General features: G+C 51.7%; 1 protein-coding gene across 4 annotated transcripts in view; it reads left to right on the top strand.

Moving 5' to 3' along the window:
* The window catches only part of SFXN5 (sideroflexin 5), a 92,056-nt gene extending 67,291 nt beyond the window's left edge, over nt 1-24,765 (top strand). For 2 of the 4 annotated variants that reach the window (XM_038745592.1, XM_038745590.1), the window contains one exon: nt 23,589-24,586. In XM_038745592.1, coding sequence (XP_038601520.1) covers nt 23,589-23,673 — 85 coding nt within the window. In that variant the 3' untranslated portion in view covers nt 23,674-24,586. Of the gene's footprint in view, nt 1-23,588 lie in introns of all 4 variants that reach the window. The other 2 variants (XM_038745589.1, XM_038745591.1) reach the window with 2 other exon arrangements.
* Nucleotides 24,766-26,140: the final 1,375 nt, after the last annotated feature.

Raw genomic sequence — 26,140 nt, 5'->3', positions numbered from 1 at the left:
GTTTGCGGTAATAAGTCTGAACTTGCTCGGTCGGAGAGGGCGAAAAGTCACTTGGGTCGCGACCCTGAGGCAGGAGTACGAACATTAAAGGGACAGGCGCCGCGGTCTGTGAGCCGGAAACTGGGGCAGGGAAATGCACAGAGCACCAGAGCCTGAGCTCCACAGGGTTGGGAACCTGACTCCGAGATGGATTTTCCAGCTTTTTCCCGTCTGCTCTTCCGCCGCCTCTACGTCTATCCCGTCTCTTCTCCTCCCTGCCTCCCTCCACCGCGCACACCTTCTCTCTCTCTGTTCCAGTCCGGGACAGCCTCCTTACTCACGATCCCTCGGCAAAGCATAGGCCTTCCTCCAGGTTCCTGCCCATCCTTCCCTGACCCGGTAATCCCATCCGGGATCCCCTCCCTCCCACCAGGGCCCCCCAAGACCAGGCAGTGTGACGTTGCCAATCCTCCTGGTTCCGGCCGGGCTACCCAGGATGGGCAGCTGCTGAACTCCCACGGGCTCTCCACCCTGGATCAAAGCAGTGCTGCCTAGTGGCTAGAGATTGGGCCTGAGAGTCAGAAGGTCATGGGTTCTACTCCCGGCTCCGCCACTTGTCTGCTGTGTGACCTTGGATGAGTCACTTCACTTCTCTGGGCTTCAGTTACCTTATCTGTAAAATGGGAATTGAGACCCTGAGCCCCACCTGGGACAGAGACAGCGTCCAGCCCTATTGGCATGTATCTACCCCAGTGCTTAGTACAGTGCCTGGCACATAGTAAGCGCTTAACAAATATCAACATTATTATTATTGTAAGAGCAAGGGCCTGGAAGACCCCTCCTCCCCCTCCCCGTCCCCCCCGCCCTATCAATCAATCAATCAATCAATTGTATTTACTGAGCGCTTACTGTGTGCAGAGCACTGTACTAAGTGCTTGGGAAGAACAAGTTGGCAACATATAGAGACGGTCCCTACCCAACAGTGGGCTCACAGTCTACCTCCTTCCCCTCCCAACAGCACCTGTATATATGTTTGTACAGATTTATTACTCCATTTATTTTACTTGTACATATTTACTATTCTATTTATTTTATTTTGTTAATACGTTTTGTTTTGTTGTCTGTCTCCCCCTTCTAGACTGTGAGCCTGCTGTTGGGTAGGGACCGTCTCTATATGTTGCCAACTTGTACTTCCCAAGGGCTTAGTCCAGTGCTGTGCACACGGTAAGCGCTCAATAAATACGATTGAATGAACGAATGAATGAACCTGGGTTCTAATCCCAGCCCTGCCACATGTCTGCTGTGTGATTTGGGGGAGTCACTTCACTTCTCTGGGCCTCAATTCCCTCATCTATACATTGGGGATTGAGGCTGTGAACGCTGTGTGGGTCAGGGACTGTGTCCAACCTGATTAGCTTGTATCTATCTCAGTGCATAGTATTGGGATATGCTGGCCCATAGTAAATGCTTAACAAATTCCATAAAAAAAAAAAGCCAGCAGCTGAGAGTGTGATCTGCTCAGATAAGCTCGGTGTGGTCAGGGAATGTGTTTATTGTTGTATTGTCCTCTCCCAAGCGTTTAGTACAGTGCTCTGCACACAGGAAGTGCTCAATAAATATGATTGAATGAATGAATGAATGCATGTGGAGGCCGAGAGGCGGCATGCCGGGGGAGAGATGTTTGCCAGCGGGGGAGAGGGCAGGGTGCCTGATGAAAGTGCTGGGTAGGCCACTCCTGGACGCATGCACACGCGTCCACACAGTGCGGCGTAACTCACTGTGATTCAGCGGAGAAGGACAGTGAGGCCACCTCAGCCTCTCTGTCCCCACAGCCCATCCTGATCCTGCCTCTCTCCAGCCACCCCCACTTCCTCAGCCCCCCAAAATCCAGTCCCCACTTCCCCGAAGGGCCCGGCCCCTAGACCGACCCCCACCCCGCGGGAAGAAAGAGAGGAGGATCCGGAAGGGGACAGTCCCTCCCTTCACGTGGCGGCCAGCCGGTGGGCAACCCTACCTAGCCGGCTCGGCCACGCGTCTCCTACGTGACCCTGGGCAAGTCGCTTCACTTCCGTGGGCCTCAGTTCCCTCATCTGGAAAATGGGGATGAAGATTGGGAGCCCCACGTGGGACAGGGACCATATCCAACCCGATTTGCTTGGATCCACCCCAGTGCTTAGTAAAGTGCCTGGCACACAGTAAGCGCTTAACAAATACCACAATTATTATTAAGCTGCCAGGAGCCAAGCCCGCAGGGAAGAGGATCTGCAATTCCTCAGGGGCCGCCCCTCCACGTGTCAGCCCATGGGGCATCATGGGGCTCCATCTCCTGTCCCCCCCTTTCTGTCTCTCCCTGTTCCCTGCCGTTCCCCACCCCAGCTAGAGCCAGAGCAGCCAAACAATTAGTAATGTCGAGTGTTGGGGTCCCCTTCTGCCAGCAGCTAACTCGGATTCCCCCAGGAGCCAGCCTGGCTGCTGCCAGAACCCTGCTAAGCGATAGCTTGGAAAAGACCCTTCCGTTCTAATGGCACATGGGCCTGCTGCCCCCCTTTCCCGCCAAACACCCTGATTCCTGGCCCTCTCTCCAGGCATCCCGGAGATAATAATAATAAGGAATACCAGGCCAACCTCTCTCTCCCTCTCCGCCCGTCTCTCCGTCTGAGTCTCTCTTATCATTCCAGGGTGTCTCTCTCTCTCCGGGCCTCCCGTCTCTCCGCCTCTGCATCTCTGTGCGGATCCCTTTTGCCCCACATCTCCACCTCCCTCTTTGTCTCTTCCCCGGCTCTCTTGGTTTCTCTCCTTGTCTTGCCGTCTCTGCCTGGGCGAGCCCCCCCGCCCGCCTCGGTTTTTTCTTTGCTTTTTCTCCCCCCCAGGCCCCGGTCCGCTCTTCCTCAGGGATACGTGGGGCAGCAGAGAGAGAGCGAAAATACAAGCCCGAGCCATTGTTAGACAATCTGTTTTAGCCTTCATCTTGTTGGCAGGCAACATGAGAAAAGCTAAAGGTTAGCAAGCCAGTGAGCACTGAGATGGGTGCCGTAAGATGACAGTGAACCAGTAATTACTAATTAGATGCAGTTTAACAGGAGGAAGGAGTGAAATCTCCTCTTCACCAACTGTCAATAATTAGCGGATTTGGTGAGGTTGAAATGTGTCCCCAGTTAAAAGGCTGTTTTTTTCATGGAATGGCACTTGATAAAAAGAGCCGGGTGGCGGTCAGACGCCCCTACCCTCCTTCCCTGTCTCCACTCTCCTGGATGAGGGGGGCGAGGGGAGGACTCCCGCCTGCCCCATACTCTCCCAGACACTTCGTACAGTGCTCTGCACACAGTAAGTGCCCAATAAACACCAGTGAGTGAAAGTTCCCTGTCCCCACTGAAGAAGCTGGCTTAGTGGATGGAGTACAGATGCCACTTGTCTGCTGGGTGACCTTGGGCGAGTCACTTCACTCCTCTGGGCCTCATTTACCTCATCTGGGAAATGGAGATTAAGACTGAACTCCATGCGGAACAGGGAATGTATCCAACCTGATCAGCTTGGATCTACCCCAGTGCTTAGAACATAGTAAGTGCTTAATGAGTACCATTATCTTTATTATTATGAGACACAGGAAGGGTGTGAGGCCTTTACCCATGGAGATTGTTAAATGAGCCCCAAGTGGGGCAGGGACTGTGTCCCACCTGATTTGTTTGGGTACTTAGCACAGTGCCTGGCACATAGTAAACACTTAACAAATGCTTCTATTATCATTATTAAATCCAGGGCCTCTGTCAAGGTGTCACTGGAGGCGGGGGGCTGGACTGGTTGACATCTCAGAGTTCCCTTCCAACCCAGGGTAAGTGTCTCCAGTGGCTCACCCAGCCTTCCAGCGAGCACTCACCCCGAAGTCTGGAGGTCAGTGGGGAGAAGGAGAGAAGAGATGGAGCATCCAACTTTAGAAATAAGTACTGGACAAGAGCCCCAGGAGAGTAATCCTGAAGAATAATAATCATAATTGTAGTCATTGTTAAGTGCTTACTGTGTGCCAGGCACTGTACTAAGTGCATTGTTGAGCACTTATTGTGTGCCAGGCACTATACTAAGCACTGGGGTGGATACAAGCAAGTCAGGTTGAACACAGTCCCTGTCCAACGTGGGGCTCACAGGCTCAATCCCCGTTTTACAGATGAGGAAACTGAGACACAGAGAAGTGAAGTGACTTGCTCAAGATCACACAGCAGACAAGTGGTGGAGCAGGGATTAGAACAGTGACCTTCTGATTTCCAGGCCCGTGCTCCATCCACTAGGCCATACTTCTTCTCTCAAGCACGTAGAACAGTATGCAGCAAGCCCTCAATAAATTCAGTTTGTTACTTCATTGCTGATCAGTGCCTCAGAGCCTTTCTAATCTCAGCCAATTGAGTTGGAGCTAGCTGATTTTCAATTCGACCCAGATTTCTGTATGTAACCTCCATATCATCTCCTCCTTGTTTAGTTGATGGATTCTACTTCTTTTGTTAACGATGTGCATCTAGCTTTACTTCTATTTATTCTGATGACTTGACACCTGTCCACATGTTTTGTTTTGTTGTCTGCCTCCCCCTTCTAGACTGTGAGCCCGTTGTTGGGTAGGGACCGTCTCTATATGTTGGCGACTTGTACTTCCCAAGTGCTTAGTACAGTGCTCTGCACAGAGTAAGCGCTCAATAAATATGATTGAATGAATGAATGAATACAAGCTAATCAAGTTGGACACAGTCATGTCCCACATGGGGCTCACAGTCTCAATCCACGTTTTACAGATGAGGGAACTAAGGCACAGAGAAGCGATCATACGGCAGACAAGTGGCGGAGCCAGGATTAGAACTCGGGTCCTTTGGACTCTCAGGCCTGGGCGGTAGCCGCTAGGCCCTGCTGCTTGCTATCGGCCAGGAGACCCCACGGACCAAAGAACGTGATCCGTGTTCTTGCGGCGACCGAGCCAAGATGGCACCCAGCCATCAGGGTGGAACCAGAGGGAATTGAGGGGAAACTGCAGCAAGAGTTTCTATGGTGTTGGACTCTCCCAAGCTCTTTGAACAGTGCTCTGCACATAGTAAGTGCATGATAAATAGTACTGATTGATTGAAGAGGTGTTGAGGCTGGAGAACGTCTCCTTGTAGAAGGGCCTGTTCAATATGGAAGGTGGGAGGATCGGGTTGGCGATGCGGGGGCTGCGTCAGGGTGTGGATTGACCCCGGAGAAAAGCGGCGTAGCCTAGTGGATAGAGCACGGGCCTGGAAGTCAGAAGGATCTGGATTCTAATCCCGGTTCTTCCACTAATCTGCTGTGTGACCATGGGCAAGTCACTTCACATCTCTGCGCCTCAGCGACCTCATCTGTAAAATAATAATAATAATGATCGTATTTGTTAAGCGCTTATATGTGCCAAGCACTGTTCTAAGCGCTGTGGGGATTAAGACAGTGAGCCCTATGTGGGACAGGGACTATGTCCAACTCAGTTTACCTTGTATACATCCCAGTGCTTAGTACGGTGGCTGGCACTTAGTAAGTGCTGAACAAATACCTCAATTGTTATTATTATTATTATTATTATTATTATTATTATTATTATTATTATTCTCATCTGGCTAGGATGGGTCTGGTTCCCCGCTTCCTGAGGCAGGGCATTGGGCCGAATGCCCCCCTAAGTCCCACCCAGCCTATGGTCTGTACACTTCGTGCGAGGAAGAGAGGCAGAGGGGCAGATTGCTGTTCACTGTTGTTTGGATGGGGTCGCTGAGGCCCAGAGAGGCTGGGTGAGTTTCCTGAGGTCACACAGCAAATCAGCAGCAGAATAACAGACCAGAGCCCAGGTGTTTCCTCTGCCCCCTGACTTGTGCCAGCCGGGTGCCCAGCCCTTCCCAGCCCCACTCTCCTGTGTCGCCACTTTTGCTCGGATTGGGTACCAGCCTAGGGAGGCTCTCCCATCCTCTCTAGCCGTGGGAGCCCCCTTCCCGTCCCCCGGACATCCGACCTGGTATCTTTCTGACCGGGACTGAGAGCAGTGGGATTTGGGTGGCGGGTTACTGGGAAGGGGCTTGTCTGTCAAAAGCACCTCACCCAGCCCCCCTCCAAAGTCCCACAGACCTTCCTGCCTCTCCTTTGTTACCAGAAACCTTAATCCCCCCCTCCCCAGCTTCCGCACCCCTTCGCCTAGAAGCCCCCTCCCTGCCTCTCCTCCAGGGGGAATGTTACAGCAGCAGTTCACACACACACAGACACGTGTGCACGCACACCCATCACCCCCCGCAGCAGAGTTTGTTCCGGCGAGGGTTGTGCTGTTGTGGGTGTGCGTGCCTGTGGGTGCCAATGCGCGCACCAGCTGTTCTGGGGGGGGGATCCAGAAGGTGGTTTGTTTTCCGGCAGACCAGGGCCGGCGTATTTCTGGGCACCTCTGCCCCTTGACCCTCCCTCATCACCTCAGCCTCCTCCTGTATCCCCCCGGGCGGCATCCGTGGCTCACCTTGGCTGAGGAGGGGGCATGATGGGAAGGGAGAAGCAACTCAAATCAGTCACCCTCTGCTTCCCAAGGTGCCCAGCCCTTCCCTTCTAATAATAATGATTCACAATTGTGGTATTTGTTAGGCGCTTACTTTGTGTCAGGCACTGTAATGAGCACTGGAGTAAATACAAGCAAACCAGGTTGGCCACAGTATCTGTTCTCCCCTCATCCTAACGGTGGTGCTCCTTGGGCTCCCCTGCTGATAACAGTAGTAATAGTAATTGTGGTGTTTGTTAAGCGCTTAATACGTGTCAGGCATTCTCCTAAGTGCTGGGGTGATTACAAGCAAATCAGGTCGGACACAATCCCTGTCCCACCTGGCGCTCACAATCGTAATGCCTATTTTACAGATGAGGTCATTGAAGCCCAGAGAAGTGAAGTGACTTGCCCAAGGTCACCTAGCAGACAAGTGGCGGAGCCGGGATTAGAACCCATGACCTATCTGATGCCCGCAGCCTTGGGGTTTAGTGGTGAAAAAGTCCCCCTGGACCCTGCTGTCCACCTCTGCATCACCATCTTCACCAATAATAATAATAATAGTAATGACATTTGTTAAGCGCTTACTATGTGCAAAGCACTGTTCTAAGCGCTGGGGAGGTTACAAGGTGAGCAGGTTGTTCTACGGGGAGCTCACAGTCTTCATCCCCATTTTACAGATGAGGTAACTGAGGCCCAGAGAGGTTAAGTGACTTGCCCAAAGTCACACAGCTGACAGTTGGCAACCCACCCCCCGATTTCCAGCACAGTGCCTGCTGGGCCAGGGGTTTGTGGCCTGGAGGATTGGCAGGAAGAGTCGAGAGGTCAATTAGTCCATCCCCCTGCCTCAGAGGCCTGATTCTTAGGAATGGTTGGGAGACAGAATTGGCCAGGCCTGTAAATGGACACAAGATCTGGGCCAGAAAGAAGTGAGGCTTGGCTTCCCGAGAAGTCTGGGCAGGGAGCGTGCCTCCTGACTCTCTTGCACGGTACTCTCCAAGCGCTTAGTACAGTGCTCTGCACACAGTGAGCACTCAATAAATAGCAAAGATTGAGTCAGACGGGCTCCCAAGAAGTCACCCTCAGCCCCACAGCTGAGAGGACAGTGTTTCCTCGATCCCAGGGAAGAAAGATATCTGGCGTTTGAGACCAAACATTGGGCTACAAGTGGCTCTTCATTGACCACCCCAGCACGTGGCCAACTCGTGGAGCTTGTCACTAAGAAAGACCCATTGCTCAGGAAGGTGGGTAGAAATAATAGCAGTCGCCCTGGTAGTATTCATTCAATCGTTTTTATTAAGTGCTTACTGTGTGCAGAGCGCTGTACTGAGTGCTTGGGATAGTACGATATAACAAAATCGGATTGGGCACAGCCTCTGTCCCACGTGGGGCTCACAGACTCAATCCCCTTTTTCCAGATGAGATAACTGAGGCACAGAGAAGTGAAGTGACTTGCCCAAGGTCACACAGCAGACAAGTGGCATAGCCGGGATTAGAACCCGTGGCCTTCCGACACCTAGGCCTGTGCTTTATCCACTACGCCAAGCAGCATTTATTAAGCACTCACTTGGTGTGGTTACTCTACTAGGCGCTTGAGAAGTACAGACTAATGAATCAATCAGTGCAGTTTACGGAGCACTTACTGTGTGTCAAGCACTGTACTAAGCGCTTGGGAAGGCACAATATAATAGCGTTGGTACACAGACATGATCCCGGCCCTTAGAGAGTTTACGGGCTAGAGAAGAAGCTTTCAGTCCAGAGGAAGTAACATACACGAGAAGCAGCGTGGCTCAGTGGAAAGAGCCCGGGCTCTGGAGTCAGAGGTCATGGGTTCAAATCCTGGGTCTGCCAATTGTCAGCTGTGTGACTTTGGGCAAGTCACTTAACTTCTCTGAGCCTCAGTTACCTCAACTGTAAAATGGGGATTAATACTGTGAGCCCCCTGTGGGACAACCTGATCACCTTGTAACCTCCCCAGCACTTAGAACAGTGCTTTGCACATAGTAAGCGCTTAATAAATGCCATTATTATTATTATTATTATTATTATGCCTTCCTACACTCCTGTGCCTTGAGCTTACACTCAAATGGGAGAGGAAAGATTCAAATAATCAACTCAAATAATCCAAGTAAATTCACTGAGTGGGTATGTATTCATAAATGCTAAAGAGCATGTAAATAAGCTCACGGGGCTAGAGTTGTCCGAAGGAGAAGGAGAACATCCTAGTGGATGAGGCCCATGGCTGGGAGTCAGAAGGTCCTGGGTTCTGATCCCGGCTCCACCACTTGTCTGCTGTGTGACCTTGGGCAAGTCACTTCACTTCTCTGGGCCTCAGTTCCCTCATCTGGAAAACGGAGATGAAGACTAAGTACTAAGCGCTGGGGTGGATACAAGCACATCGGGTTGGACAGAGCCCCTGTCCCAGGTGGGACTCACAGTCTCAATCCCCATTTTCCTGATGAAGCGACTGAGGCCCAGAGAAGTGAAGCGACTTGACCAAGGCCACACAGCAGACAAGTGGCAGAGCCGGGATTAGAACCCGTAACCTTTTGACTGCCGGGACCTGGCTCTACCCACTATGTCTTGCTGCTTCCCACTGTTTAGTCCAGTGCCGTGCACACAGTAAGCGCCCAATAAATACCATTCATTGATTGATTGCGGAGGGGCAGGCGTTTGCCTTTGCTGCTGGGAGAAGCCCAAGGAATTCCGATTTCCTAGTTTCGGAGCAAATCCCTGTGGGCGGCAGGGCCGGGCCGGTCTCCCCCCGGTGGGAGCGGTCCCCGGGAACGCCATTTCCCGCCGCCCTGAGACGGATCTCCACCTTTGTTTGAAAATGTTTGTTTTGGGTTTGGGAGGTTGTTTTAATCAATTCCCGTTGAACCGTGAAACTGGATATTTTTTTGCCGTTAGACATTGGTCGCGTTCCCACCCGCTGCTTTCATGGAATTTGCCCACAAGCCCCCCGCGAGGACCTGGATTTGAGTGACAAACCATTTGGAAACTTCAGGGAGCGGGCACAATGCCCGCTACTATGCAGGCCACTTTGTGGGGGCCGTGAATGGGGAGGGGTGTCTGAACACGGTCCCCATGTCCTACCCTGCCACCTTGCTGTGTGACTTTGGGCATGGTGCTGGCCCTCTCTGGGCCTTCACCTCCCCCAAAGGGAAATCTCATCTCCTGAAGCTTCCCCGCTTCCTCGGAGTGCTGATTTATCTTGGGCCTCCCCGACTCTTCCCCAGAAAGTTCTGGATAAATAAGCGTTCCCTGACCTGGAGTCAGGGGGCTGCCCTAGTTGAGATTCTCACAGGCTCTGCCGCCATTGTCAATCAGTCAGTGGTATTTATTGAGCATTTACTGTGTGCAAAGCACTGTACTAAACCCTTGAGAGAGTACAGTTCATCAGAGTAGGTAGAATCATTCCCCAGCCCACGATGACCTTACTCTTTAGAGGGAGGCGTTAGCTTGTTGTGGGCAGGGAGTGTGTCTCTTTGTTGTTTTATTGTATTCTCTCAATCACATTAGTACAGTAAGCGCTCAGTAAATGCAATTGAATGACTAGTGGGCGAGAGGGGGAGTGGGTGGGATGGTGGAAGAGGGAGCCAAGGGGAAACCTGGGGAAACCAAGGTTCGGAGAAGGCTCGAAGAATAGAGTCAGTGGTGGAGTTGGGTGGTGTGTTGTGTAGAATATGGGATTAGCCGACACACTCTCTTCCCGTAACGAGGGTCGGAAGGAGTCATAAACCTGGTCCCAAAGGGTGGGAGAGCTAACGATAGTAATGATAATAATACCATTGTGGTATTTGTTAAACGCTCGCAGTAGTCATTCCTTCATTCGATCGTATTTATTGAGCACTTACTGTGTGCAGAGCACTGAGGTAGATACAAGATCCATCAGGTCAGACACAATCCCTGCCTCAGATGGGCCTCCCCGCGTAAGGGAGGTAGGTAGTTCTTCCCCGTTTTACGGATGAGAAAACCGAGGCAGAGAAGCTAAGCGCCTTCCCCGAGGTCACCCAGGAGGCGAGTGGTGGAGCTGGGGTTAGAACCCAGGTCCTCCGACTCTCAGGCCTGGGCTCATTCTACTAAGGCACACTGTTCCTTTGCCAGAACTGTTGGCAATGTGGTGTCTGCACTGAAAGGGGCGGGGGTAGAGAGACCTTTCCGAGGCGTGGGGTCCGGGGCAGAGTGGAAGGGTTGGAGCCCCTTGCCTTCCGCACTAGGGGTCCCCCAGCCCCCTCCCAGCTGGCCCCAGACCCTTCTGCTCTGCTCTTCTTGGTCTGGAAATCACCGTGAGCCCCCCTGCCCACCTCCCAGCCCCTCGCCGTCCACCTCCAGCCCCCGGAGCTGTCACCGAGAGTCACTCCAAATCCTCCCCGCCAACCACCCCCTTTCAAAAGGAGAAAGAAAAGCCAAAAAGAAAGAAGAGGAAGAGGTCAAAGCATCCCTTTGTAGTGGGTAAAAGCCTTCAATAATGGGCCCGGGCTGGATCTGGTTTCGTGTTGATGCCCCCGCACCTCGGCGACAGGTTCAAATATGTAAACTATCCGTCCTGGAGCGGAGGGGCCACAGAGGGGCCGCAGGTGTGTGGGGAGGGGGCTCGTGGGCCGGCCGGCATTCCTGACACCCTCCAGCCCCCAGGGCTGGGACCGAGAAAATCCCCGACATCCGACAGCCAACGCGGGATAAACACCTAAACGTTAACCCTTCCGGGCCTTGAGAGGTACACTTAGGGCTCCTCCCTCACGCAGAAGGAAGTGGTCCTGGAGGAGATAATAGTAATAATAATAATAATAACGGTATTTGTTAAGCGCTGTTCTCAGCGCTGGGATAGATACAAGGTGATCAGGCTGTCCCACTTGGGGCTCACAGTCTCAATCCCCATTTTATAGATGAGGTCACTGAGGCCCAGAGAAGTGAAGTGACTTGCCCAAAGTCACACAGCTGACAAGTGGCAGAGCCGGGATCAGATCCCACGACCTCCGACTCCCAAGCCTGGGTTCTTTCCAGTAAGCCACGCTGCTTCTCTATGATGAGGCTCTGGTGGATGGTGGATTCATTCATTCAGTCGTATTTATTGAGCACTTACTGTGTGCAGAGCACTGTACAAAGCGCTTGGGAAGTACAAGTTGGCAACATAGAGAGACGGTCCGTACCCAACAGCGGGCTCACAGTCTAGAAGGGGGAGACAGACAATGAAACAAAACATATTAACAAAATAAAATAAATAGAAGAGTAAATATGTACAAGTAAAATAGAGTAATAAATATGTACAAACATATATACAGGTGCTGTGGAGTGGATTAATTTATTCATTCATTCATTCAATTGTATTGAGTGCTTACTGTGTGCAGAGCACTGTACTAAGCGCTTGGGAAGTATAAGTTGGCAACATGTAGAGACAGTCCCTACCCAACAGTGGGCTCACAGTCTAGAAGGGGGAGACAGAGAACAAAACAAAACATATTAACAAAATAAAATAAATAGAACAAGTATGTACAAATAAAATAAATAAATAAATTTAGCCCCCGGAGGATTGGGATCAACTTCCACACCCGTCCTCAGCACCCTCAGCCCTGGGACAGACATTGTCAGGGGGTCCTTGCCCCCCGCCTCCAGAGACCACCCAGTCCTGGTGGGGAGAGGGCACCTACTCAGAGACCATCTCCTCCTCCCAGACCGACAGCGGTGACAGGATTGAGCCAGGGGCCCCAGGGTAATAATAATAATGGTGGTATTTGTTAAGCGCTTACTATGTGCCAAGCGCTGTTCTAAGCACTGGGGTAGATACAAGGTCATCAGGTTGGACTCAGTCCTTGTCCCACATGGGACTCACAGTCTTCATCCCCATTTTCCAGATTAAGGAACTGAGGCACAGAGAAGTGAAGTGACTCACCCAAGATCACACAGCAGGCAAGTGGTGGAGGGAGCTAGGATTAGAACTCATGCCCTTTGACCTCCAACCCCGTGCTCCTGCCACTAGGCCAGCCCCGATGGCAGGGGGGTGGGGATGCTGGAATCTGATGCCACCTCTTCCAGGAAGCATTCCCTGATTCCTGGTCATGCCTCCCCATCGGCCCCCCTTAGCTCATTTATTCTGTGTATTCACTCATTGATTTATTTTTTCCTTCCTTGGTAGGATAAGATCAGGTCAGATGTATAATAATAATAATAATAATAATAATGGTATTTGTTAAGGGCTTACTATGTGCCAAGCATTGTATGAAGCGCTGCAGTGGATACAAGCAAATCGGGTTGGACATAATCCCTGTCCCACGTGGGGCTCACAGTCTTAATCCCCATTTTACAGATGAGGGAACTGAGGCCCAGAGAAGTGAAGCGACTTGCCCAAGGCCACCCAGCAGGCACACTGCATCTCCTGCAGCCTATATTTGACTCTGTATTTATCCCGGCGCCCATCTTTTACGTCGATTTGGTGTTACGGTGGTTTTAATTTCTCCTTATGCATCCGTCGCCATCTCCCGATTCCGCCTTTAAGCTTTGACTGTGAGCCCCGTGAGAAAGAGAGAGTTGTGTTTTCTTCTCTGTATTCTTATATGACGGACTCACAGTCTAGAGGGGAAACAGAAGTGAATATACATAAATAAGTAAATAAATGAATAAATAAATTACAGGTGTATACATAGGCGCTTTAATAATAATAATAATAATGATGGCATTTGTTAAGTGCTTACTAATGTGCAAAGCACTGTTCTAAGCGCTGGGGGGATACAATGTGATCAAGTTGTTCCACATGGGGCTCACAGTCTTAATCCCCATTTTTACAGATGAGGTAACTAAGGCTCAGAGAAGTTAAGTGACTTGCCCAAGGTCACACAGCAGAATTCTGGTGGAGCCGGAATTCGAACCCATGATCTCTGACTCCAAAGCCCGGACTCTTTCCACTGAGCCACGCTGAGCCATGCTGCTTTAGACTGTGAGCTCGTTGTGGGCAGAGAATGGGTCTGCTTATTGCCGTATCGGACTCTCCCAAGCACTTAGTACGGTGCTCTGCACACAGTAAGCGCCCAGTAAATACGATTTGAGTTGAATTACAGTACAACGTAATTCCCCCCCATGCGATCTGACAGTCTAGAGAAGATAAAGCCTTCAGTAAAGTCTTATTGAAGGCCCATCTCCTCCAAGAGGCCTTCCATGATAAGCCCCACTTTTCCTCATCTCCCACTCGCTCCTGCGTCACCCTGCATTGCTCCCTTTGCTCTTCCCCCCTCTCCCCTCCCCACAGCATTTATATATATATATATATATATGTATATATCTGTCATTTTATTCATTTATATCGATGTCTGTTTATTTGTCTCGATATCTGTCTCCCCCCTCTAGACTGTGAGCTCGTTTTGGGCAGGGAATGTCCCTGTTTCTTGTTGTATTGTCCTCTCCCAAGAGCTTAGGCCAGGGCTCTTCACACAGTGAGCGCTCGATAAATACGACTGAGAGAATGAAAGGATATAGAGCTCGTCCCAGCTAGGCCGGGCGTTGGGGCTGGAGGCAGGGGGCTGTTCCCAAGCGCTTAGTACAGTGCTCTGCACACAGTAAGCGCTCAATAAATATGAATGAATGAATGAATGACCGTGGTGAGCTGCCAGATTCGGCCTCCCCCTCCCCACTGTTCTGGCTGGTCTGGGCCTTCCCACTGGGCCTGCTAACACCGAAGGCAGAGGGCCCAGCTGCTACCAGACTGGCTTGGCGGCAGCTTGGAAGCTCTCTCAGACCCTCACGCGGAGAGGCACCTTCGGTCCTGTGAGACGGGGCAGCTGGAGATGCCTCTCAGCCCAGAAGCTTAGGCCTGCTCTTTCTCACCTGTCGGGGGGCCGGGAGGAGGGGCGAGAAGGAGGCAGGTGGCGGGGGGGTGCATTTGAGGCAGGCTGGGAGCCGTATTACACCCCAGCCCTCCCCCTCCCACCTAACGGCCTCGGAAACCCAGCTTCTCTGGTCCCCTCGAGTCGCCATCTGGTCCCCTCTCGCTCCCACCCGCTCACCAGAAAAATGCTTGGGCCGGAGAGAAGAGAGACCAGGGGGCCGGCCGGAAAGACTCGCCCGCCCGCCAAAGGCCCCGGGATCAGCCTGCGACATCAGGGGGAAATGGTGGAGACCGCAGCTGGAGGGAGGGTGGTTAGAGCGAGACGAGAACTTCTCGAACGCCCGGGGGATTCAGCCCTGGGACAAGGGGTGCGGTCTCTAGACACCCTCGGCACCCTCCAAAATCAGTCAGTCAATCGTATTTATTAAGCTCTTTCTGTGGGCAGATCACTGAACTTAAATGCTTGGGAGAGTACAATTAAACTGGGTGGGTAGGTATGTTCCCTGGCCACAAAAAGCTTACAGTCTAGAGGGGGAAACAGACATGAATATAAATCGATAAATTATAAGTGCTGCCGAGGGAGGAAGCAAATCCAAGTGCAAGGGGGATGCAGAAGGGAGTGGGAGAAGAGGAAATGAGGGTTTAGTTGGGGAAGGCCTCTTGAAGGCCTTCTTCAGGAGATGGGCCTTATTGAAGGCTTTGAAGCGGGGGAGAGTAACGACTCGTCAGCCCTGGAATATAAAGGTGGAGGTTGAGGATTCACAGCTTTGATATCCTCTGAGCACAAAAAGGTGCTTACCTTCCCCCTTCATATCCACCTGACCGTGGTTCTCCCTTCGTTAGAGCCTCTTAAGAAGTCACCTCCTCCAGATATCTCCCCTGATTAATCTTCCCCCTCTCCTTCCCCCCTACCCCTTTCCCATTCAAGCCATCCCCTTAACCACCTTCACCCTTGAGTTATTTCTGTTTACGATTTGGCCGCTTAATTTGTTGGGCTTTTTCAATCGTTTTGCTTTTGTCATCCTCTGACTTTTCTATTGTCAACTTAGCAGCTTGGGGCTACTGATCCCGGCCATTAGATTGTGTCTTGAAGTGCCTGTTTGCTTCTTTTGAGGTGTATATAGCTATAATTCTGTTTATATTGATGCCCATTTACTTGTTTTGATGTCTGTCTCCCCCCTTCTAATAATAATGATGATGATGGCATTTGTTAGGCGCTTACTATGTGCAAGGCGGGATTAGAACCCACCACCTCTGGCTCCCAAGCCCAGGATCTTTCCACTAAGCCATGCTGATTCTCACTAGGTGCTTACTTTGTGTCAAGCCCCGTTCTAATCGCCGGGGTAGAAATAAGCTAATCAGGTTGGACACAGTCCCTGTCCCACATGAGGCTTCATAGTCTTAATCCCCATTTTACAGATGGGGTGACGGAGGCCCAGAGAAGTCAGTGACTTGCCCAACGTCACACAGCAGGCAAGTGACGGATCCAGAATAGAATTATTTTGTTGTCTGTCTCCCCCCTTCTAGACTGTGAGCCCGTTGTTGGGTAGGGACCGTCTCTATATGTTGCCAATTTGTACTTCCCAAGCGCTTAGTACAGTGCTCTGCACACAGTAAGCGCTCAATAAATACGATTGAATGAATGAATGAACGTACTTTGGTCTCCTGACTCCCAAGCCTGTAAGCCCGGCTGCTCCTGCAGGCCAGGGGAACCAGAGGTCTGGTTGAGGGTGGGTCAGAAGTGGGTATCCTTGGGGTCCAGGACTACTCAGAGGAGCCCTGTTGGTTGTCCCTGGTCGGTTGAGTTTGGGGGAGACGCTAGGCTCTTAGGGGTGTCTCTGCAGCCGGCTCAACTCTGCACCCCGACCTCTGGTCTGAGTCTCCCTGGGGCTGTCTCCCCCTCTGTACTGTAAGCCAATCATCAGCTGAGAATGTGTCCATTTGTTAATCGTGATGGTATTTGTTAAGCGCTTACTATGTGCCAAGCACTGCTCTAAGCACTGGGGTAGATACGAGGTAATCAGGTTGTCCCATGTGGGGCTCACAGTCTTAATCCCCATTTTTCCAGATGAGGTAACTGAGGCACAGAGAAGTTAAGTGGCTTGCCCAAGGTCACCCAGCAGATGAGTGGCAGAGCCGAGATTAGAACCCATGTCCTCTGACTCCCAAGCCCCTGCTCTTTCCACTAAGCCATGCTGCTTCTCTTATTTGTTGTTCTAATGTACTCTCCCAAGTGCTTAGTACAGTGCTTGGCACACATTTAAGTGCTCAAATACGATTGACCGAATGAAAGAAATGAGGCCAAGAAAGAGTTAGATGGCCCTACCCTGGAGTTTGTCAGGGCGCAGGCTGGACTTCCGTGAGATCCGCCTCTCTCCTTCCCATTCAATTATTCATTCAATCGTGAGCCCACTGTTGGGTAGGGACCGTCTCTATATGTTGCCATCTTGGACTTCCCAAGCGCTTAGTACAGTGCTCCGCACACAGTAAGCGCTCAATAAATACGAATGAATGAATGAATGAATGAATTTATTGAGCGCTTACTGTGTGCAGAGCGCTGTACTAACTGCTTGGGAGAGTACAAGACAACAACAAGTCGACACATTCCCTGCCCACAACAAACTTAAAATCTAGAGGAGGGGAGACAGACATCAATACAAATTAATAAATGACAGATATGGATACTTATGCTGTGGGGCTGGGAGGGGGTGATAAAGAAAGGGATCCCAGCTCCACCAGTTGTCAGCTGTGTGACTTTGGGCAAGTCACTTAACTTCTCTGTGCCTCAGTTCCCTCATATGTAAAATGGGGATGAAGATTGTGAACCCCCCGTGGGACAACCTGATCACCTTGTAACCTCCCCAGTGCTTAGAACAGTGCTTTGCACATATTAAGCGCTTAATAAATGCCATCATCATTATTATTAAAGGGAGCAAGTCAGGGCGACACAAAAGGGAGTGGGAGAAGAGGAAAGGGGGTGCTTAGGGAAGGCCTCGTGGAGGAGATGGGCCTTCAGAGCGGCTCTGAAGTGGGGGAGAGTCATTGTCTGTTGGATTTGAGGAAGGAGGGCGTTTCAGGCCAGAGGCAGGACGTAGGAGAGATGGAGGCCCAGTGAGAAGGACTAAAGTGTGCGGGCTGGGTTGGAGAAGGAGAGAAGGGAGTTGAGGTAGGAGGGGGCAAGGTGATGGAGAGCTTTGAAGCCAATGGAGCGGATTTTTTGTTCGCTGGCTTCTTCTCTCTCCCACTCCCTCCTACCTTCCTTCCCTCCCTCCTTCCCTTTCCCTTCCTCCCCACCTCCCCGCCGCCGTCTTGCCTTTACACCTTTCCCTGAGTAGAGCCGGGTTTGCTGCCAAACCCCGAGCATCTGCGCTGCTGCGGTGGTGGTGCCTCCCTTCCCTCCCCCTCCCCTCTCCCCCCACCACCCCCTCCCCACTCATCTGCAGGGCCTGTCCCCCCCCCCCCCCCCCCCCCCCCACTACACCCCCCCCCCCCCACCATGTTCACATCCCTCCCACTCCCCACTTCCCACATTTCCAGCTGTGGCCCACAGGCCTATTGTTCCCAGCTCCAGCTGAAGCAGCATTATTCATTCATTCAGTCGTATTTATTGAGCGCTTACTGTGTGCAGAGCAAGCACTGTTTAGCGTTGTGGATAGAGCACAGGTCCAAGAGTCACAAGGTCCTGGGTTCTAATCCCGGCTCTTGACTGCCGTGTGACCTTGGCCAAGTCGCTTCCCGTCTCTGGGCCGTAGTGACCTCATCTGGGATTGAGAATGCAAGCCCCACGTGGGACGGGGATCGTGTCCAACCCGATAGGCTTGTAGCCGCCCTGGTACTTAGTACAGTGCCTGGCACATAGTAAGCGTGTAGCAAGTACCATTATTATTATTGTTAGCCAGGCTGCGGAGCGGAGCCAGCCAGGACTGGGGTTTGCGGGGGTGTTGGAGGCTCCTTGGTTCACGGGATGGATGGATTCGGAGGGTCAGAAGGCCCGGCCTGCACAACTCCCTTAGCCATTGTTCAGGCCCCTCTCATTTCAAAATAATAATAATAATTGTGGTATTTGTTACTCTATTTTACTTGTACATATTTATTCTGTTTATTTTATTTTGTTAATATGTTTTGTTTTGTTGCCTGTCTCCCCCTTCTAGACTGTGAGCCCGCTGTCGGGTAGGGACCGTCTCTATATGTTGCCAACTTGTACATCCCAAGCACTTAGTACAGTGCTCTGCACACAGTAAGCGCTCAATAAATGCAATTGAATGAATGAATGTATATATGTTTGTATGTATTTATCACTCTATTGTATTTGTACATATTTATTCTATTTATTTTATTTTGTTAATATGTTTTGTTTTGTTCCCTGTCTCCCCCTTCTAGACTGTGAGCCCACTGTTGGGTAGGGACCGTCTCTATATGTTGCCAACTTGGACTTCCCAAGCGCTTAGTACAGTACTCTGCACACAGTAAGCGCTCAATAAATATGATTGAATGAATGAATGAATCTGCCAGGGGTTCTCGAAGGCAGGAGGAGAAAACAGAGGATGAGGCGATATCCTCCTCTTGCGGGGAAGAACCGGTGAATTCATGTTTCCCGTGTCTGCAATTAGGTTAAAAGCTTCTCGAGAGCTTCTCTCTGTCCCCCAAACACTCCAAAGAGCGCTCTTCCTTTCATTCGTATTTATTAGAGAAGCAGCGTGGCTCAGTGGAAAGAGCCCGGGCTTGGGTGTCAGAGGTCATGGGTTCAAATGCCGGCTCTGCCACTTGTCAGCTGGGTGACCTTGGGTAAATCACTTAACTTCGCTGTGCCTCAGTTCCCTCATCTGTAAAATGGGGATTAAGACTGTGAGCCTCACGTGGGAAGATCTTGTTGTTGGATAGGGACCGTCTCTATACGTTTCTGACTTGTACTTCCCAAGCGCTTAGTACAGTGCTCTGCACACAGTAAGTGCTCAATAAATACGACTGACTGACTGACTGAACGAATGAATGAGTGAATGACCTGATCACCTTGTATTCCCCCCCCCCCCCCCCGGTGCTTAGAAGAGTGCTTTGCACATAGTAAGCGCTTAACAAATACTATTATTATTATTATTATTATTATTATTATTATTATTATTATTGAGCACTTACTCTGTGCAGAGCACTGTACTATGGCCTAGTGGCAAGATCCCGGGCTTGGGAGTCAGAGGTCATGGGTCCTAATCCCGGCTCTGCTACTTGTCTGCTGTGTGACCTTGGGCAAGTCGCTTCACTTCTCTGGGCCTCAGTGACCTCATCTGTAAAATGGGGATTGAGACTGTGAGCCCCACGTGGGACAACCTGATGACCTTGTATTTACCCTAGCGTTTAGAACAGTGCTTGGCACATAGTAAGCGCTTAACAAATGCCATTATTATTATTGTTATTATTATTATTATTATTAAGCACTTTGAGGAGTGTGATACTGTGAACCCGCTGGGTAGGGACCATCTCTACATGTTGCCAACTTTTACTTCCCAAGAGCTTAGTACAGTGCTCTGCACACAGTAAGCGCTCAATAAATACAATTGAATGAATGAATGAATGAATGAATGAATAAACAGACACATTCTCTGTTCGCAATGAGCACACGGTCTAGAGGGGGGTGAGGACAGACATCAATACAAATAATAATAATAATTTTGGTATTTGTTAAGTGCTTACTATGTGCCAAGCACTGTTCTAAGTGCTAGGGGAGATACAAGGTATTCAGGTTGTCCCACAGGGCGCTCACAGTCTTAATCCCCATTTTCCAGATGAGGTCACTGAGGCCCAGAGAAGTGAAGTGACTTCCCCAAAGTCACCCAGCTGATCAGTGGCGGAGCCGGGATTAGAACCCATGACCTCTGACTCCCAAGCCCCCGCTCTTTCCACTGTGCCACACTGCTTCTCTGAATAAATAAATAAATGACAGATCTGGACATAAGTGATGTGGGGCTGGGAGGGGGGAAGAACAAAGAGAGCGAGTCGGGGCGACGCAGAAGGGAGTAGGAGAAGAGGAAAGGGCGCTCTGCAAGCAGTAGGCGTCTAGTATAGCACTTGGAACGCACGCAGTAGGCGCCCTCATCTATTCATTAAATGGTATTTATTGAGCGCTTACTCTGTGTAGAGCACTGTACTAAGCGTTTGGGGCCTTCTATAACACTCTGACACAGTGAGTGTTCTCTACAGTGCTCTGCATCTAAGAACCCAGCAGGTACCCGGAATATTCTGTTGCCGACTTGTACTTCCCAAGCGCTTAGTACAGTGCTCTGCACACAGTAAGCACTCAATAAATACGATTGAATGAGTAAATAGTGCTCTGCCGAACCCAGTACAGTGATCAGCACACGGTAGACAACCAGTCAGTGCCGTCGATTCTGATCTCGAGGGGGTTTTGGCGACGCTGTCCCTAATAATAACAGTGACATTTATGTGCCAGACATTGTTCTAAGTGCTGGGGTGGAGACTAGATAATTGGGTTGGATCCAGTCCCTGTCTCACATGGGGCCTCACAGTCTTAATCCCCATTTTACAGATAATAATAATTATGGTATTTGTTAAGCACTTACTATGTACCAAGCACTGTTCTAAGCGCCGGATGAGGGAACTGAGGCCCAGAGAAGTGAAGCGACTTGCCCGAGGTCACACAGCAGACAGGTGGCGGAGCCGGGATGAGAACTCCTCCTCCCCACTCCATCCCCCCCCGCCTTACCTCCTTCCCTTCCCCACAGCACCTGTATATATGTATATATGTTTGTACGTATTTATTACTCTATTTATCTTACTTGTACATATCTATTCTATTTATTTTATTTTGTTAATATGTTTGGTTTTGTTCTCTGTCTCCCCCTTCTAGACTGTGAGCCCACTATTGGTTAGGGACCGTCTCTATATGTTGCCAACTTGTACTTCTCAAGTGCTTAGTACAGTGCTCTGCACACAGTAAGCGCTCAATAAATACGATTGATTGATTGATTCCGGGTCCCAGGCCCGGGCTGTAGCCCCTAGGCCACACTGCTGCTTCTCCCTGCCACGACCCAACCAGGGTCTGACGTAGGTTCCTCTTTGCTGACGAGGTTTAGCAGGGGGGCTCGCCTCGGAGGGCTTACGATCGAACTTGACCAAGGGCACCAGAAGCCAGCGCTTAGTCCAGTGCTTTGCACACAGTGAATGAAGCCACGTGGTGCATTGCTAAGCAGGGGCTGGAGACCCGGGGGCCTAGGCCACAGCACTGGTCTGCCACCTCCCACAATCTTTCCCCTCAGGACGAGGCACCATCCGGGAGGGGATTAATTAGGGAGAGGCCGAGACCCCCGTCTGGGCCAAGAGACGGAGGGCGGCTTGTGGCCCAGGACCACCCCACTCCCTCGGTCTCCTGCAGGACTCTGTCCGAGTTCAGTCCAGTTCAATCGGTGGTATTTATCGAGCGCTCACTGAACTCGCAGTGCGCTCAGGAAAGTCGAAATACAACGGGGCTGGGGGTGGGCGGGGTGCAAGAGGGGACCCTTAGCCGCCTCCTCCCCGGAGCCCGGCCGGGAGCCGAGATGTGGCTATTTCGAGGGGCCGGTTGCGCTCCCTTCTGCAGGAGCGGGCTTCCAGTTTCCAATGCCGGGCTTGGCGTTTCAGAGAAAGAAGGAACGGTGAAGTTGCTAATAATGGTAAAAGAGAAAATATGCTACATCTGTTATGGATAACAGTACAAAATTAGCTGCTCACACCTCTGACACCCAAGATGTCTTAACTTAAAATACTCCTTGGCTTACTTTACATAATTTACTGATTATATTTAAGAGAAATACAATTTTGCAATTACTGTTCTTTCTAGTGTGATATCTATGCATCATTTTCCTTTTATGTTTATATATTTCTCCTTCATTAGTGCAGTCTGAAGGGTGATTAGGATCCTTCAAACATTTTACAGAGGTTAAATGTTGATTAAGATTTAATTATTACTGTAAATAGCTTGGAATCGCATATGGTGCAAAAACCTGACATATGTGCATTTGAATAAATGAAGTGCTATTTCCCATGATGCTCCAGGAGCTGTTTAACAGCTTTGCTGAAGGGTTATGTTACACCTCATGTTAAGATTGCTTTGATGTTATATTTTGTTGGTTTTTGCAGCTGAAAGCTAAGAACAGTTTTTCCAGTTTTTTAAAAACATTGAATATTTTAAATACCTAAATTGTTTTGCACAAATTTTGGCTAATTTGTCTAACTAGGTTAAACATTTTCCGAAGCATTTAGATTTTCAACGTGGGCTCCCCGCATTGTGTCGGCACCGGGGCCGACTCGACGCGCGGGGAGAGGCCCCGCGGGGGCGTCGGCCGGCCGGGCGGAGGAGGCCGGATGGACCCCCGGGTGCCCCGATTCCTACCCCCGCCCATCAGGGTCTTTTCTCCTCGTCCTACACCAAGGCACAGCTCCCCGTGTTCCTTCTGAGCCCCGGGGGTCCCCGGGATCCACTAAGAGAAGCAGGACACGGAGGTGGCCTCCTCCTCCTCCTCCTCCTCCTCCCCACTTCCTTCCCGGAGGCAGGGGAGGCCTCTTCCGGCCCTGTTGGAAATTTCCTGACAGGGCCCGGGTTACTGTTCAGTTGGTTCTGGAGAAGCAGCAGGACCTAGTGGAAAGAGCACAGGCCTGGGATTCAGAAGGACCTGGGTTCCAATCCTGGCCACTTGTCTACGGGGTGACTTTGGGCGAGTCACTTGGCTTCTCTGGGCCTCGCTTCCCTCATCTGGAAAATGGGGATTAAGACCTTCAGCCCATGTGGGGCAGGGACTGCGTCCAACGCGATCAGCTCGTATCCATCCCGGGGCTTAGAACAGTGCCTGGGACATAGTAAGCACTTAACAAGCACTAGTATCATTATTGTTATTATTCTCGGCCTGTGCGACCAACCAGGTAGAGAGGGCAGAACTGTGAAAAAGGTTTCTGGGAATGTGGGAAGAGCCAAATCCAGGTCAGCCTCCCGCCTTCGTCCACCTCGCGCGATAACGGGCCTCCAGGGATCGATGGCCCGCCTTCCCGCTAAGCTCAGCAAACACGGTCTTCAGACCCTCTTCTCTTGGAGAAAACTGGAAGGTGATGGGGGGCCGTTGGTTGGAGACGGTCCCGGAGGAGGGACGGTTACGAGGGGTGACCTACCGGCCACCTTCCTCTTTGGCAAGGACGTTGACCGCTTCTTCTTCCGGCCGTGGGAGAAGAAGCCGTTTGATTCGGGCAGGACAGATCGGCTGACCCATCACGGGCCGGATCCTGATCCCCCGCCCCTCCACATTTGCTCTCTCGCAGATCGAAACATCCCACCTGGAGCCTGAGATCGCCTCGGCCACCACCAGCCGGACCGTGGTGTACAATAAAGGTCTGTAGAGGGTGACCCGCCGTCCCCGGCCCCCTCGAGGAGAAGAGAGGATCCGGGGGGCAGGGGATAGGAGCGGGATGCTCCCGCCCACCACTGGGAAGTAATCACAACCCGGTTTTGGAGACCATCCCCACACATTCTTCCTGTCGGGAGGCAGGAGGACATTAACACATTCACAGCATTCCCACCTGGCGGAGGGAGAAGAGATTAATCCATTAAAGTTTTAAAGTAGGGAGGAAAAGTAGACGGAGGAGGAGGACTAGGCCGAAGAGGTAATCAGGTGAGCCTCCAGGCCTAGCGGGAGGGCAAGCATGAGTGCCACGGTGCATCCCCTAAAGTTGGGAATCAGCAGCCTGCAGGGGGTGGGCACAGGCCGGGGGCTTTTTTCTGCACTTTCAGCTTCGAAGGCGAGAGCTCAGTTTTAGCAACTTTCTGTGCCCGGAAGCTCGGCCCAGGTTCGCCCCAGAGAACTTGGGGGGTTGGAGGTCATCCCTGTCAAAACCCACCCCGTGGGGGCCTGCGTACCCCTCAACTGTCTGCCCCGGCCTCCATCACCACAGCACCCCCCCGCTCCGCGATGTGGACGGACCGACACCCCCGTCCCAGGGGAGCTCAGATGCTGGGGTCCGGACGGGGGGACCGATCTCTGCTGGGGATGTATGTAAGCACCCCCTCCTCTGCGGATGGGCAGCACTCAGAGGAGGCCTTGGCCCCAGCAACGGAAGCGAGCGACCATGTGAACAGCAGCGGGCAAGGTGTGCCCTGCTGGCACCTCCCACCGCGGCCTCGGCCTCCGGGCTCCCCACCCCTTCCCCTTCTCCCCAATCTGACCCACCAGGGGCCAACTGGCTGGACTCGGACTTGGACAGTGACCAGGCCCCCCAGGAGGGCAGAGCCGGGAGCCCAGGGAAGGCGCCCTGCAGAGGCAGAAGAGACCCCCACCCTCCTGGCCCCGGGACCCCCAGCCGGCAGCGAAGGACCGAGTTCCACAGACGCCGAGGACAAGCAGCCCACGCGTGACTGGAATCCTCTCCCGGAGAAGTGGACCGTCCCGGGAAAAGCCACCCCAGCGCTTATCGGCTGGCGGGGGACAGGGAAGCAAAGCGATCTGTGTCTCTTCGGCAGAGAGATGTCCGTGGGGGTCTGTGGTGGATGGGGGACGGGTGGGCAGGGAGGGGGATGTGACTGCTTCTGTCTGAACCACTCTGCTGAGGCTATGACCCCTCCCTTCTCCCCCATCCCCCGGGCTTGGGGCAGAGACAGGGTGAGCAGGAAGGGTCTTCACCCCTTGGGTGCGGTCGGGCAGCAAACCCAAATCAAATGCCAAAACGCCAGTGGCCAGGGGTGAGGGCAAGGAGGTGGTGCCAACCCTCCCCTGTCTGCCCTCAATCCCTCCCGCTGTCGCAGCATCCTCCTGTCTCTCCCAGTTCGAGAACTAGGAGAACCGGCCACAGTTCTCGGCCTAGAATAGGGTCCCGGAGGCAAGGGGCTGAGATTGGGATGGGTCAATCCAGGGGTCACCCTTCTGTGCCCCACCCCGCCCTTCCCCTCCAGCCCAGCCTGGCCCCTGGCAGACCCCAGGCTTCAGAGCCAGTCTTGAGGTCACCCTAGTCAGATGGGGTCTCCTGGTAGCCCTTTTCAGGGTCAGCTCAGTCCGTTCATGGGTCTGAGCCCAGTCCCGTAACTGGGAGAGGGGGTTTCCACACCCTCCTTCAGCTGCCCATTCTAGGGTCTGACCCTTTTTCGGTAACTGCTGGAACCCCTTTCCCTTTGTTCCACCCTAAGGAAGAACAGAGTGCCCCCTTCCCCAGAGGAGACCTCTTCAGAGTTAGAGATTTAGATTCTATTGACACCCCCCTCCCACCCCTAAGAAAATGAATATCTTTATGATCATAAGAATGTTTCTTAAGCACGTCCTACGTGCCACGCTCTTGTGTTAAACCTTGGGGTTGATGCAAGATAATCAGCCCAGACCCAAGCCCTGTCTCGCATGGAACCCGCAGTCTAAGAAGAGGGAGAGTGGGTATTTTATTCCCCATTTTACAGATGAGGAAAAGGAGGCACAGAGAAGTGACGATGTCACACGGCGAGCAAGTGGTTGGAACTGGGATTAGAACCCAAGCCTCCCTTGCGCTTTCCACATGGCCTCTATTGGAAAGGTCATCTAATCTAATGACCTAATCATCTAATAGAGAAGCAGCGTTGCTCAGTGGAAAGAGACTGGGCTTTGGAGTCAGAGGTCATGGGTTCAAATCCCGGCTTTGCCGATTGTCAGCTGTATGACTTTGGGCAAGTCACTTAACTTCTCTGGGCCTCAGTTACCTTATCTGTAAAAAGGGAATTAAGACTGTGAGCCCCCTGTGGTACAACCTCATGGCCTTGTAACCTCCCCAGCGCAAAGAACAGTGCTCTGCACATAGTAAGCACTTAATAAATGCCATCATTATTATTATTATTATTAATCCATCCCCCAGCCTCTGAG

This window comes from Tachyglossus aculeatus, chromosome 4, assembly GCF_015852505.1.
Source record: "Tachyglossus aculeatus isolate mTacAcu1 chromosome 4, mTacAcu1.pri, whole genome shotgun sequence".
Lineage (NCBI taxonomy): Eukaryota > Metazoa > Chordata > Mammalia > Monotremata > Tachyglossidae > Tachyglossus > Tachyglossus aculeatus.
The sequence above is the reverse complement of the archived record's forward strand: the minus strand, read 5'-3'. Positions and strand labels throughout refer to the sequence as shown.